Genomic DNA, 12,678 nt, shown 5'->3' on the forward strand with positions numbered 1-12,678 from the left:
TCTATTTTGTAACTCTAGTTAAGAGTTGATGTAGCAAACTTAACCACTAGTAGGCTATCGGGTTGTGTTATAACCGATCCACTAGGAGGAAGAGGCATTACATTCTTTCAAGAGTATTTTGTTCCATAGTTGAGCAAAGAGAGCCAGGAGAGATAGGAGGTACAGCACACACAGAGGATTTGTGCACTGTAGTAGCCCACGGGACACAGACATTACTTCTTTGTATCTGTAACGATATTTCCAAACAGAGAAAGAGAGTGAAGCGGCCTCACCTTCCAACTGAGTTTTCTCTCAAAAGGGTTTCCCAGAGAGCATATCTTGTGTATTATGTGTGTGTGATCTTATTATGTCGTTCTCTACTTTTTTGCTTGATTTACTTTTACAAACATGCACTATTACAGTTAATTTTACAGATCTAGAAATTAAATAAACTGTAATAGTGTAGAATCTCAGATTTTTAATATAAAATTATCAGATCTGTTGTGACAAACTGTCCAATGGAATATCCACAGTAGTTTACAGATCATGCAAAGGAGGAGAGAGGCTTATGTTGACTAGCATTGACTTTCTATTTTGGGCTACTTTGACCAGCATTGACTTGGGCACTTTGACTTTATTTTGACTGAATTTCTTTCTGTTTTGGGATGCTGAATTGAGGGAGACTTTGACCAAGATTTTCTAAACACTTTGACTAATGTTGATTGCAGGGTTGACAAGGGTTTGACCATAAGTCAAACCTGACATTTTCTCTCTTTTAACCGAGAATTTTGTTGTTGTTTTGACAGAGTTTCACTAAGCAAGGAACGCCAAATTTAATGTTCGGTTGACCAAACTTTTCTGGGCAATTTGACCATTGACTTTGACTGATTTGTTGCAAATTGTTGACTTCTGTTGATTGTTCCTCCATAAGTTGAAAATTGCAGACTGGTGTTTTGACCAAATTTGACTCTCTCATCATTGATTAGTTTTGGAAAGTCAATTTGAATTTGACTAGTTTATGGATGTACTATTGGACTGATGTATCTCATGTTGAACATTGATTGACTAATAGAAGAAGAAGAATTGATTAAAGGCTTTCCCCCTTGTGGGATTTTTCCTTGGTTTTTTATCAAATCTTTGTGTCTCATTGTGCTTGGCTATCTTTTACTGTGCATTTATTTTTTACTATTCTATCTGTAATTGCTTACTTGATATTGGAGTGATTGAAATTGGAAGAAATTGTTTAAAGTGATTATAACAATATAGAACACTGTGAAAATTAATAGTGATTTCATGTGATGCGAAGTGCCTTGAGGGAGGACGAGTTACTCCAATATATAGTCTTCTTAAGGACCGAATGGGTGTCTCCTTGGGCAGGCCAACATGATCATAGGAAGGTTGATTTGGTAAACTTGTGGAGCCAAAAATATAATTTGAAATTTTGAAATTTTCTTTTGCAAAGGTCATGATGAACATGTCTTTCAGAATTTTTCTTTTGACAAATAAATAAGGAATATAATTTATTTTGAGCATGTAGAACATGCTTTAAAAGTACATCAATAAAATATTAATTATGAAGATCAACCATAGCTACAAAATTCAACACAAGCTTCGAATCACAGTGACATTTTATCAATAAAGAATGCAATAGATTGATGGATTGATGGTACAATGGAATTTGGTAGAGTGTGTAAGAAGATATTTGTTCCTTGGCAATTGAGATCGAAGGGTTTATGGCCATGCCATACCACATTGAGGTGTTTTGGGGAGATTGCGTGCATGAAATTTGAATATAGAGGCCTAACTTTCATTGCTTTTAGAGATTACAATCTCTTGATAGAAATCTCTTAAGATTTCATCTCTAGCTATAGATTTGAAAATGATATGTCAACACGGATGGATTTATGTAGCTAGAGGACTAAGCCTTCTAATCATTATCATAGCATAGTTAAGCCTTTTAATGAGAAAACAATAATGTTGTGGATGAAGGATAGGAATCTTGTCACAGATGTTAAGAACAAGATAGAACATATTCAAGGGATTCCAACCACTAAACAATGTATTAGCTTTGAAGGGAAACAATTGGAGGAATTTTCTTCACAGCTAGATTATCATATAAGCAAAGATTCTACACTATTTTTAGCTATTTGACTATGGAGGAACAATGGAACAAATGCACTATCTTCTTCAAAGTTGAATACATTCAAGGATGTTATTGATCTAAGACATCTTGTTAATTAATTCAAAGCCATGTCATGCTAAGTCCATATATTATGGAAAAATCTAATAAGGTACTAGCTTTGAAGATCTCTTATTCGATTGTCAACGAATACCTTGATTTATTAAAAAAAATGAATGTAATTTGTTGTATTAATAATTTTGGCCTCATACTACCAATGGATCTACTACAATTGAGCCAATAAATGCAAGGCATATTTCTACTCTAAAGGTTTTTCTAGTAATACAACTTTTTGATCAAGCTGATTATCAAAAAAACCTTGAAGAGGGGAATTGGTTTTGGGGAAGAGCAAGTACTTTCATTACCCTGTGATACTTGGATTTTGGCCCTTTCACTATGATTGTTTCTAAAATGCCAAACTAGGTTCATCTCCTAAATTTGCCTCATTCTTATTGGCATCCTTTAACACTCAAATATTGGAAATACTTTGGGTAAACTCCTAAATGCAGATTTTCAACATGCATACTTGGGTATTGTTATTTATGCTCAATGTATGGAGATTGATCTTAGTAAAGGCCCTTGAGACAAGATGTATCTAAAACAAGATAAACATCAATGGATTCAAGTGTTGGATTTGTCATTAAGTAGCTCTCATCTACAAGAATCGTGCCCTCAATATAAATTACATCCAAAGAGGAAAGAAGAATTATTCTTCCAAATCCTAAAGTTAGCAACCATTTGAGCTACCATTCTTAGACTCTAAAAATAATCCAAGTATAGAAGATAGATCTTCTCAAGATGTAGAAAACAAGAACAAAGAAGAAATAGTGGAGAAGAATGAAAAATAAATCAATTAAAAAGATTCAAGAAGCAATGAACCCTAGAAATCGATCCACTGCGATATTGGGATGGATAGAAAGATCTAGAGTCCAAAAATTCAAATTTTGATAAGGAAATGGGTGTGCTCACAAATGGTATGTAAGTGGTTATCATAGGCTCTTCTATGGGGGGTGGACAAAAGTCAAAAAAAAAAAAGGAAAAAGAAAATGGGTCAAATGGAGCTCAGTATTCAATAACAATTTTTGTTCCCTATTTGTTAAATGTATTTTCTTTTGAGCTAAAATATTTTTATTTTTATAACAGGTTTCCTTGTGGATCTTTATAGAGATTCTTGCGATATTAAAAAGCATTTGAAAAATGTAATTTTGTTTTCTTTAAATAAAATTAGGATTTCACTTAATGAATTTAAAATAGAGTGAGAGAGAATTCATAATATTTATGACAGAAGGGACCAAAGATGTGTTATGCTCTTAAAATGTTAGGTATAAGAGATGTCTCTATTTGTTTTGTATTCATAAATAAAGCATACCACTTTTTTCTTTAAGTTTAAAATAGATTTTTTATCTATTTTAATTTTTGTATAACAAAAAGGGGAAGTAGGTGCCCTCAAAGAATAATTGAAGGACAATATGCATGGCATCTAAGAATTGTTCCCAACAATTTAGAAAAAGCATATGCTCTTTTGCAGGGCATTATCATAACTCATACATTCTATCCAAGGCATCTTGTTCAAGAGAACTAGTTTATCATTATAAGACATGCAATTTGAAACAAAGACCAAAGACCTCAAACTGGAAGACATTCTTAGCAAAATTATTTTGGTCAAAAAAATGAATTGCAAGTTTGAATGGCTTCACATGCAACAACATAATATCAAATTAGCTACCCAAGTAAGCAAAATACAATTATTTTCAATTAATGGGCAACTTGTCAACCAACCAATTCCCTAACCTTAAGGGCCTCAATCCCTTTGTATCTTGTAAATCTTTATATGAATTGAATATTATGGGTGGTTTTGAAATTGTAAATCATGAATAGCAAGTTAATGTAACTCTTTGGCATTACAAATCTCAATATGAGTTGCGTATTTTGGGTGATTTTGAATTGTAAATCATGAATAGTAAGTTACTTCAAGTCCTTGACACTAGAGGAATTATCTACTTATGTAGAGAGGAGTTGCTCTTATCCACCCCACCCGAGTCTCAATCCCACCAAGATTGACATGCTCGCACCTTGGGAGTAATTTCTACATGAAAGATAACCAACTCACCTAGACACGGGTGGATTTTATGTGAATGTAGCTAGTATCTATCTCTAGTACAGTGAACCACACATAATAATAATAATAATAATAATAAAATCATCTACTTTTGTAACCTATCTGCATGCATTTGCCATGGCCTTATATATAAATAAAATTCATCAGCTTTTATTTAAATAAACACAAATACATTCAACTCTTGAGTTATTTAAGGTCACAGTTGAAACATGTTACAAATTGGCTTGTTCTAACTGCAATTACACAATCCAATTGTGTCGAGGGCGTTAAAGAGTGTTGAATCTATTTCTAGACTAGAATTAGCAATTTCATCTATTACAATATCGCAATTTTGGCAAAGATTGCTCAGTGGAAATTCAATGACAGTGAACCAAAAAAGGTAAAAGAAAAATGTTTAACATTATTTTTTAAGTGTTTTGAATTAAAATAAATACATGTCAGCGTTCCAACATATTAACAAAAATATCCACAAAATGTAGAATGGTCAACAACAAAATGTTTTATCAAGGCACTCTTTGTGTGGAGGTTACTGATTTGAAATCATATAGGTACAAAAAAAACCATTCATGTTTAAAGATTGATATGGCACTAGCCTAGTGCAATTTCTAAATAATTTTGACAGCTCAAAAACCCTAAATCAGAATTCTTAGCCAAAGGCTAGTCCCACTGTTAAGAACAAACTAGCAAAAAAAAATACAAACAAAAAATGATTATAAATATACCCAACACAACACAAATAAATTTATGTAAGTTCACACCAGGATTTTTTAAGTGGTTGGAATTGAAATGAATCTATGTTAATATTCCAAAAAAACATGTTCAAATGATAGTGAACAGATTTTAAAAACTTCATATAAATATGAAATTGCCAGTCTACTTGTCATATTATTTAGTATAAATATCACCTTGCAGTAAAAGCACCTTATCATGTAAAATGTTGCATGTGTTGTTTGAAAAATCATTGTGCCCAAGAACGAAATTGTTTTGATTAAATTTGCATGTCTATAAGATAAGGAAATGTATTTCCTCTAGTTCCCCATGTAGACAGACAGATGGCAAGTATATTAACCCAATGGTTCAACCGATTGTTAACAATGTTGCTGCGTATATGGCTAGTTCCGTACTAGCAGCTGACCAGTTCAAATTGCCTTCAGTGAAACACACTACTCTACACCAACACTAGCAGGTGACCAGTTCAAATTGCCTTCAGTGAAACACACTAGTCTACACCAACACTAGCAGGTGACCAATTCAAATTGCCTTCAGTGAAACACACTAGTCTACACCAACGGGCTTATTAGGGATCTCATCCACAAGAATGGAAAAGCATCCCTTGCATTTTTTCCCCCACAATATTTTACTTGGAAAAAAGGATAGCACGCATAACAATGCTGAACCAACAATCTGTTTAAATAGTTAAACTACATCTATATGTACTTCCTTCCCAGACAAACAAACAACAAACAGAACAGTTACAATACAAGGCTCTGCTGCAAACACAGAACTGTACACACGGCAGGAAGTAACCTGCAGATACAAGTGTATTCCAGCAAAAAGACCACCGACAGATTGAAAAAGGCAGTGGTTACAAGAACAGAAAATGGAATTCATATTTACATAGAAAAACATGTATTTCATGTACCTCCGTTCACTCTGGCTTACCAAAGAGAGGCGAAGGGGAGAGGAGGCACCCTTGTAACACCTTGTAAATTTCTCAGTTAGGGTATAGTAGAAGATAACTTCATGACATGGTTTATTTCAGTATCAGATATATTTTCAAGGTATACAACATGCATTGCCTGTGCATTGTGCTGCTGAGATTGCACAGAAACCAAAGAAGGGGGCAAAAAAGGAAGGAGGTTTTTCGGCTACTAATGTAACCTGATATAAGAGATCTAAATGAAAACCAATTTATCTATTTAGAAACTTTTTTAAGTTCACAAAAATACCGACTGCCAAATTAGCTGTCTATATCACTAAGAAAAGAGAAATCATCTAAACCTCGGTTACATAAAAGTTTATAATACATTCTCCCAGCATAATATGCAGAAGCAAGCATGTAAAGGCAAAACTAATCTGAATGCTTTTACTTGATTTCCCCATAATGTTCAAAAACCTCCACCATAACTGCCACTCGAACCATACCCAACTGCAGTACCCCCAGCAGCACCATATGCTGGAGTTCTACCTGCATTTGGACACTCTCTTGCCCAGTGACCACCTTGACCACATTTATAGCATGATGTACCTGTATTTGTCCCTGAATTCCCACATCCGCCGCTAGCGCTACCACCAGAATATCCAACCATGCCATCGGGGCATTCTCTTGCAAAGTGACCACTTTTTCCACACTTGTAACATGAATTTGATGCTGAATTCATGTTAGAGCTCCCATTCGACACTCCTCCATAACCACCCATGTTGCCAAAGTATCCACCACCTTGATTTGCACCCATCCCATTGCCACCAAAATTCATATTTGAATTGCTTCCGAAACCACTGCTGGCATATCCTGCATTAGTCCCCATATTTGTAGTGGGCATTGCTGGTGTATTATTAGACTCTCCTCTGGACAGTTTGCCAATTAGATCTAATAAAAACTTACTCTCAGTTGAATAATCCAATTTTTCTGCTTTAATAACAGTGGACTTCACTCGTTGTTCATCACTGTATGTTTCCTCTTTTATTTTCAATTTGAACAAATACTGATTGAAAAGCACCTTACGAATAATTTCCCCAAATTTGATATCATCTTGTTCTTCATGCTTCAGCATGTATAGGTCCTTGGCGCTGACCCCCATAATTTCCTCCCCCGCTTCTTGAAAAGCTGTGATCCATGTTAACCCAGTATGGTCTTGAACCTGAGCCTGAAGCAGGTATCTGTAATCACAGTCAGGAAAATTGCGATCACATCTTTCACAATGCCAAGTTCCATCTCCGTAATTACTCACCTTTTTGTTGCACCGCCTGTCCCCAACCATCAAAGGGCAAGCAGTGTAACAAAAGTTGTCGACCTTAATAAAAGATATGGTAGCTTTTACCGAAATCCAATCAGGTTTATCAGATTTACCAAGCCCCTCATCTTTAATCTGAGCCACCGTCTTTCGCGTGTCAACTCGGCCACCAACAGTGCCCTCTTTTGTTAAGGAATGAGATGCAGTATTCTTTCCCACCCTTTCAAACCAGTCCCTCAACCTGTGCGCTTCTTGAAATTCGGGGTTTATATAAAGTTGGCTTGATGAAATTGTCCCCACGGATTTCCCACTAAACTCACTTACGCGGCCAGCCTTCACAGCCAAAATGGGGAAACCTCCTGAATCACACATCTCTTGAAGTTGCTGACCTTCCTTATTGCAGAAGGCACCCCACATCGTTACCTCCACACTGCAGACTGACATGTCTTTCAGCTGAAGAGTTCTTTTTTGAGTCTCAATTCCATTTTTCCGCATTATGGTGTTTGAGGGATTAATCGAGGTTACAACACCAATAATATCAACCATAGCATTAGTCTCCATGTGCTCAATTTCACTGATTGGCCTGAAGTTAAAATTCTGCTTTGGTATTGAGATATCCTCCTCCAAGCAGGGCTCTACTGTTGAAGTAGAGTCCAGAACAATTTCCCATTCATTGTTTAGATGGTTGAAGTTCTTCTGTGCTGGTTTAAGACTTCCCTTGGAAACCATGTAAACTTTCCCAGCCTCTATCCGATCATAAAACTGGTCTGCAACTGAGTTAAAGCATGTTACGCGTATTTCCCCTCCTTCAGAGTCTAGAAGATCAATACTGAAGACTTTCCCATCTCCTTTTGCATTGTTGAAACGCCTAAGATCCCCCTTGGCAGTAACTCTAGCCTTAATTGTCCACCGTCCTTGGTAAGGATTCAATGCTGCAATAGGAATTATCCTTGCAGGTGCTTCATTTCTTGCTATTGGTCCTCTGTTAGAATACATTGGTGGTGGTTGATAGGAGGGAGCAACACCTTGACGACCATATGAATTTGACTGAGCATTCAATCCTCTTCCAGCTGCTACACCAAGTCCAGCACTTAAAGAGTTCTGCACTGGATTTGCAACTGGCTGAGAAGGCTTTGCGTATGAACCAGCTACAGAAATATTGGGAGGTCCAGTTGTGGTAATACTGGCATCATTTTTTGGATAGACCCCACTTACAGATTGAGCTACCGAATTTGGATTTGCCCCGGCCCTGAACCCTGCAGCATAAGAACCCCCATATGACTGTCCAGGTTGAAGATGCTGTGGATGTTGAGACTGGGGTGCTTGTTGCATTGGCATAGATGCCCGCTGCTGCTGCTGCTGCTGGGCATTTGCATCAGTCAGCTGTTTTGGATCACCAACTATCTCACACTTAACAACTACAACATCCATATTCAAAACTATGATAATCCTGCGAAAGGGGAAAAACGCACAAATTATCCGTATAATCGATAGCGTAAAGCAATTCAGGCAACTGAATTACAGAATAAGTTCACAGGCAAAGTATTTTAAAATTATATTCATTTTTAAGATTTTTCATAACTATGCAGAGCAATAATATAAGACATGATGTGCAAGAAATTTTGGCAGTTAGGGTGAATATCCAGGAAGGGTTCAATTAAAATATTCAACAAATTCGATACTGTAAAAAAAACAGTTAAAATTTAATACCAAAAAGGCTTAACTTACTTGCGATTTTGTACAGAATTACAGATGTATTCAGTCAATTGAACAACCGAACCTTTCTCAACCCGCCCTGCTTTCACATACTCATTGAGCTGCGTTGCGAGCATTGCCTGCTGCATAAAGGACCCATCAGAGAGCACCATTCTGTACCGTTCCTGCATGCTCTGCGCTGAGCCGATCTGCTTAATGTCCAAAACTTGCACCATAGGCTTAAGATCCACAACCCCACTGTTCAAGGCCGAAATGGCATTGGGCGTCAAAGTCGCCGCCATTGGTTCAATTTTAATTTTGTGAGACAACAACTTGTTGTAATTTTAACCTCCCTCCAGTAAAACCGTATAGCTCGTTTCTGCAATTGCAGCCTCTGTTCACCAAAAGTTTTACATCATTTTAGATACCCATTTTACGCAATAAAAACTTTTAGCTCTAAGTTCAGAATATGTTCAACAAGAAGAGCTTCGTTTTGGGTGTTATTAGCTCGACAAAGAAATTTAAGCTATTTTCACATAATCCCTTGATTTAATTCTAATTTCAGCCTCAAAACCATACAACTGATTCAGAAATAAATATTAGAAACAAAATAAATAAATAAATAACTTGATTTTTAAAGCAGTTAAGTCGAACTCTGCAATTTAATTTATATTTCTCAGCGAAATCGTTAATTCTGAATCCAGTCCTGTCCTCGCAACGTGTTAAGCCTCTGTCCACCTTGCAGAACAAGGTTTTCACTTAACTTTGAAGGGAGGAAATCATTTGAGTTGAGTTGTAAACACAGATCCTTTCGGAAATAACTAGAAAATGGAAATGAACAACAAAACCCATCATTTTGAATAAAACGCCCAACATTATACAAACTAAAACCCTGCAAACCTTGGATGTCGCAGCTCAAACGAAACCAACGACTTATATGTCCAAGTTACTGCAACTATAAAGATCTTTCAACAAAACTAGAGAGCAAAACACATGTAGCTGTATTCGCCAAATCTTTAACGAGTTGGAAAATAAAACTTTTAAGAATTGGGAAATTACCAGTTCAACGCCAGATTAAATGATTCAAGAGCCTCCAGAGAGCGCGGCAGTCTTTAGTGTTGATAAGAAGTGGATCAAAGTGAGTTCTGCCGCGACAAATATCCATCCATCTAGCGCTCCAGTGGCTTCTGGGGTACGAGGGTTTGAAATGACTGATATGACTATTCTCTTCAATTTGTCATTTCACGGATTCCCGCCAAGTAACACCGTTAGAATTGACGGCTTATTTGATGGATAGAGTTATGGCCTGACGGACACCGTTAAGCCATGCAATGAGTGACGCAATTTTAGCGCGAGCGGGAAAATCTGTCGATAAGGATCGCAAGTATGCTTTTAAGATCCAAGCAGCGAGGCATTGCGCGGTCCTTGGCCGGGTTGGAATTTCAAAAGCAATCAGTAGGTTAAATTCAATGGTTTTGATAACTATATTAGCCAAGTGTATTTTTTTTGTTTTTTTTAATCACATAACAATTAATAGATTTGTAGATTTATAAAGGAAATTGTTTTTTTTTTTTTTTTTTCAAAGGTGGAAAAACCTATCAAACTCAGTTTTGTCAAACCAACAGTGAGGACAGCCATCTCTGGCTGCTATCCGCAAATGTCAGTTTTTTTATTAGAATTCAGGGATACAATTTCAAACAATATTGTGATTTTTTTTTATTTAAAACATATTTTTGAATGCATAAATGGTTAAGTATCTAAAAAAGAAGAATTATACCCATAAAACAATTTAAACTTAAGTTCTTAAAAACCTCTTTTAAATTTTGGTTAAAATTAACTAAAAAAATCATTTAGTGTACTTGTGCTTATTATCTATTTTGAGATTTTTAACAAAAATTAATAATGGTTATGATCATTTCTTTAACTTCAACCAAATTTAAATAATGTTTTGATGGGCAATGTTACATGAAAGATATAATGTATTTTTTTTAAAACACATCATCTTATGGGAAAACAAAATTTGAACAGTGTTTTAATAATGGTCCACATTGTCAATAAAAGAGTAGAATTCAATGCTTGTAACAACTTTGTGTAAGAACATCCTTATCACTCTCAGTGACCACAACACTCAAATAGTGTCTTGATAACTCCATCTTACATGATGGAAGTGTAAGAGGAGTCGTCATGAACTTTAAGGGAAACCAAGAATCAATTTTTTTTGAGATGTTAGGATCACCACAAACAACGAAGTTAAAATGCTAGCCATGCCTTTTTGCTTCTTTGATCCTCAGGAATTATGTGGAAATGATGGTGGGGGATTCTATGATCAATCTAAACACAATTATAAATGAATCCATCCCTAAAAGGTCTATCTTCATCGATATAGTATGTCAAATACTTCAAAAAGTGTGCGGCTTTGATAAGTTATAATTTTACCATGTCTTGAGGCATCAAAATGCTCCTACAAATAAGCAAGCTAACTTGGGTTCAACACTCCATTTGGGATTGTTAGGATCCTATAAATTATAGGATCTCAAGGTGATTGAGTATTTTGTATTTGTAATTTCATATTGTACATAAATTTCAATATTCAAATGATTTCTAAAAAATATGAAAAAAGAAAATGAAAAGAGGGTATGTTAAAAAATAAATAAGAAAAAAAAAGGAAATAAGAACCTCATAAAAGAAAAAATATAAAATAATACCGAAAGCGCTGCAAGTCTAAGTGCCACTACTGATAAGTTAGATCTTTTATTCCATTTTCAAATAAAGTTGTGTGCAAATTGTTTTGAATGCCACAATGACTAAAATTATGTTCAGGTCATACAGTTTAATCATGACTGAACACATTTAAATTTCTGTTAAATAGGTTAGTGAATGAAGATTTACCAAACAGTTTAATCTTGGTAAATCAGTAGCTAGGTAGAAATAAAATTGATTCAACAGTTTAATCTGAATCAATGGCGAGATAAGTGATAGGATAAGGTAGATTTTCATAAAGAAAAATGATTTGGGTCTGTTAGTTTAAATGCACCGTGCAAAACAAGAAGACAAGATGTTAGCTTAGAAAAAAGAATTGAAATGCAAAAGGGTAGGTAGAAGTACTATGGTGGTTAGAGGAAAAGCATGAAAGTTTTATTCTAAGATGAATTTCAAATACATTTCATGTGCAGAGCAAAGGCAAAAATATTGAAGTTTTACTCTAAAGTCGGATATACCAAATAATATTTTATATATTATCCCCTATCCCTAAAGTTTTAATACCCCAAAATCACCCCTCCGCTCATATTTCGTCCACTCCCCTACCCCACCATACATTCCAATCAGTGCCCCACTATGCATTAAATTCATTTCCCCTGACCCCGTTGAGCGCCCCGTCACGTCACATTAACACCCCGCCACTTCTCCCCTCATCTGCGCCCACCTCCCAACATCCGATGTCCCATAATGTGTTTCGGCCCCCACCCTCACCATCTGAACTTTACCGTCGAGGGGGGGTTTGAAATGGGTGATATTCGAAACCACGTCTGTCGTTACGTGTCAACACCATATGATTTCGCACCCCCTCTACCGAAACCATTAACCACCTCCTCCCCCCCCCCCCGAAAAGTGGTTTTTCCACCTCTCGATACCACTGCTCTATCTGTTGCGCTCCCGCCACTCCCCCTTTGACACGTCATCTGCCTCTTGATCCCGCCAATCACATCCGCTCCCTCCAAAATTAATATGTTAGACAATCAATTTGCTTAACC

The 12,678-nt window shown here is 36.1% G+C and overlaps 1 protein-coding gene across 1 annotated transcript; it reads right to left on the reverse strand.

Moving 5' to 3' along the window:
* Nucleotides 1–6,173: 6,173 nt before the first annotated feature.
* Nucleotides 6,174–10,274, reverse strand: LOC149208989 (replication protein A 70 kDa DNA-binding subunit A-like). The gene is made up of 3 exons (XM_089396238.1): nucleotides 9,986–10,274; nucleotides 8,960–9,320; nucleotides 6,174–8,681 (listed from the first exon to the last, which is right to left on the reverse strand). Exons 2-3 carry the CDS (start codon nucleotides 9,226–9,228, stop codon nucleotides 6,386–6,388), a joined length of 2,565 nt encoding a protein of 854 aa, XP_089252364.1. The 5' UTR covers nucleotides 9,229–9,320; nucleotides 9,986–10,274; the 3' UTR covers nucleotides 6,174–6,385.
* Between the last annotated feature and the right edge of the window lie 2,404 nt (nucleotides 10,275–12,678).

Source organism: Pinus tabuliformis, chromosome 1_2 (assembly GCF_031772625.1).
Source record: "Pinus tabuliformis cultivar Carrire ecotype Pingquan chromosome 1_2, CPIR1, whole genome shotgun sequence".
Classification (NCBI taxonomy): Eukaryota; Viridiplantae; Streptophyta; class Pinopsida; order Pinales; family Pinaceae; genus Pinus; species Pinus tabuliformis.

Excerpts from the sequence above, each read along its gene's own strand:
- LOC149208989 (XM_089396238.1), bottom strand. The coding sequence starts at position 9,228 with ATGGCGGCGACTTTGACGCCCAATGCCATTTCGGCCTTGAACAGTGGG. Across the intron at positions 8,682-8,959 it reads AATTCTGTACAAAATCGCAA|GATTATCATAGTTTTGAATA; the intron begins GTAAGTTAAGCC and ends CCCCTTTCGCAG.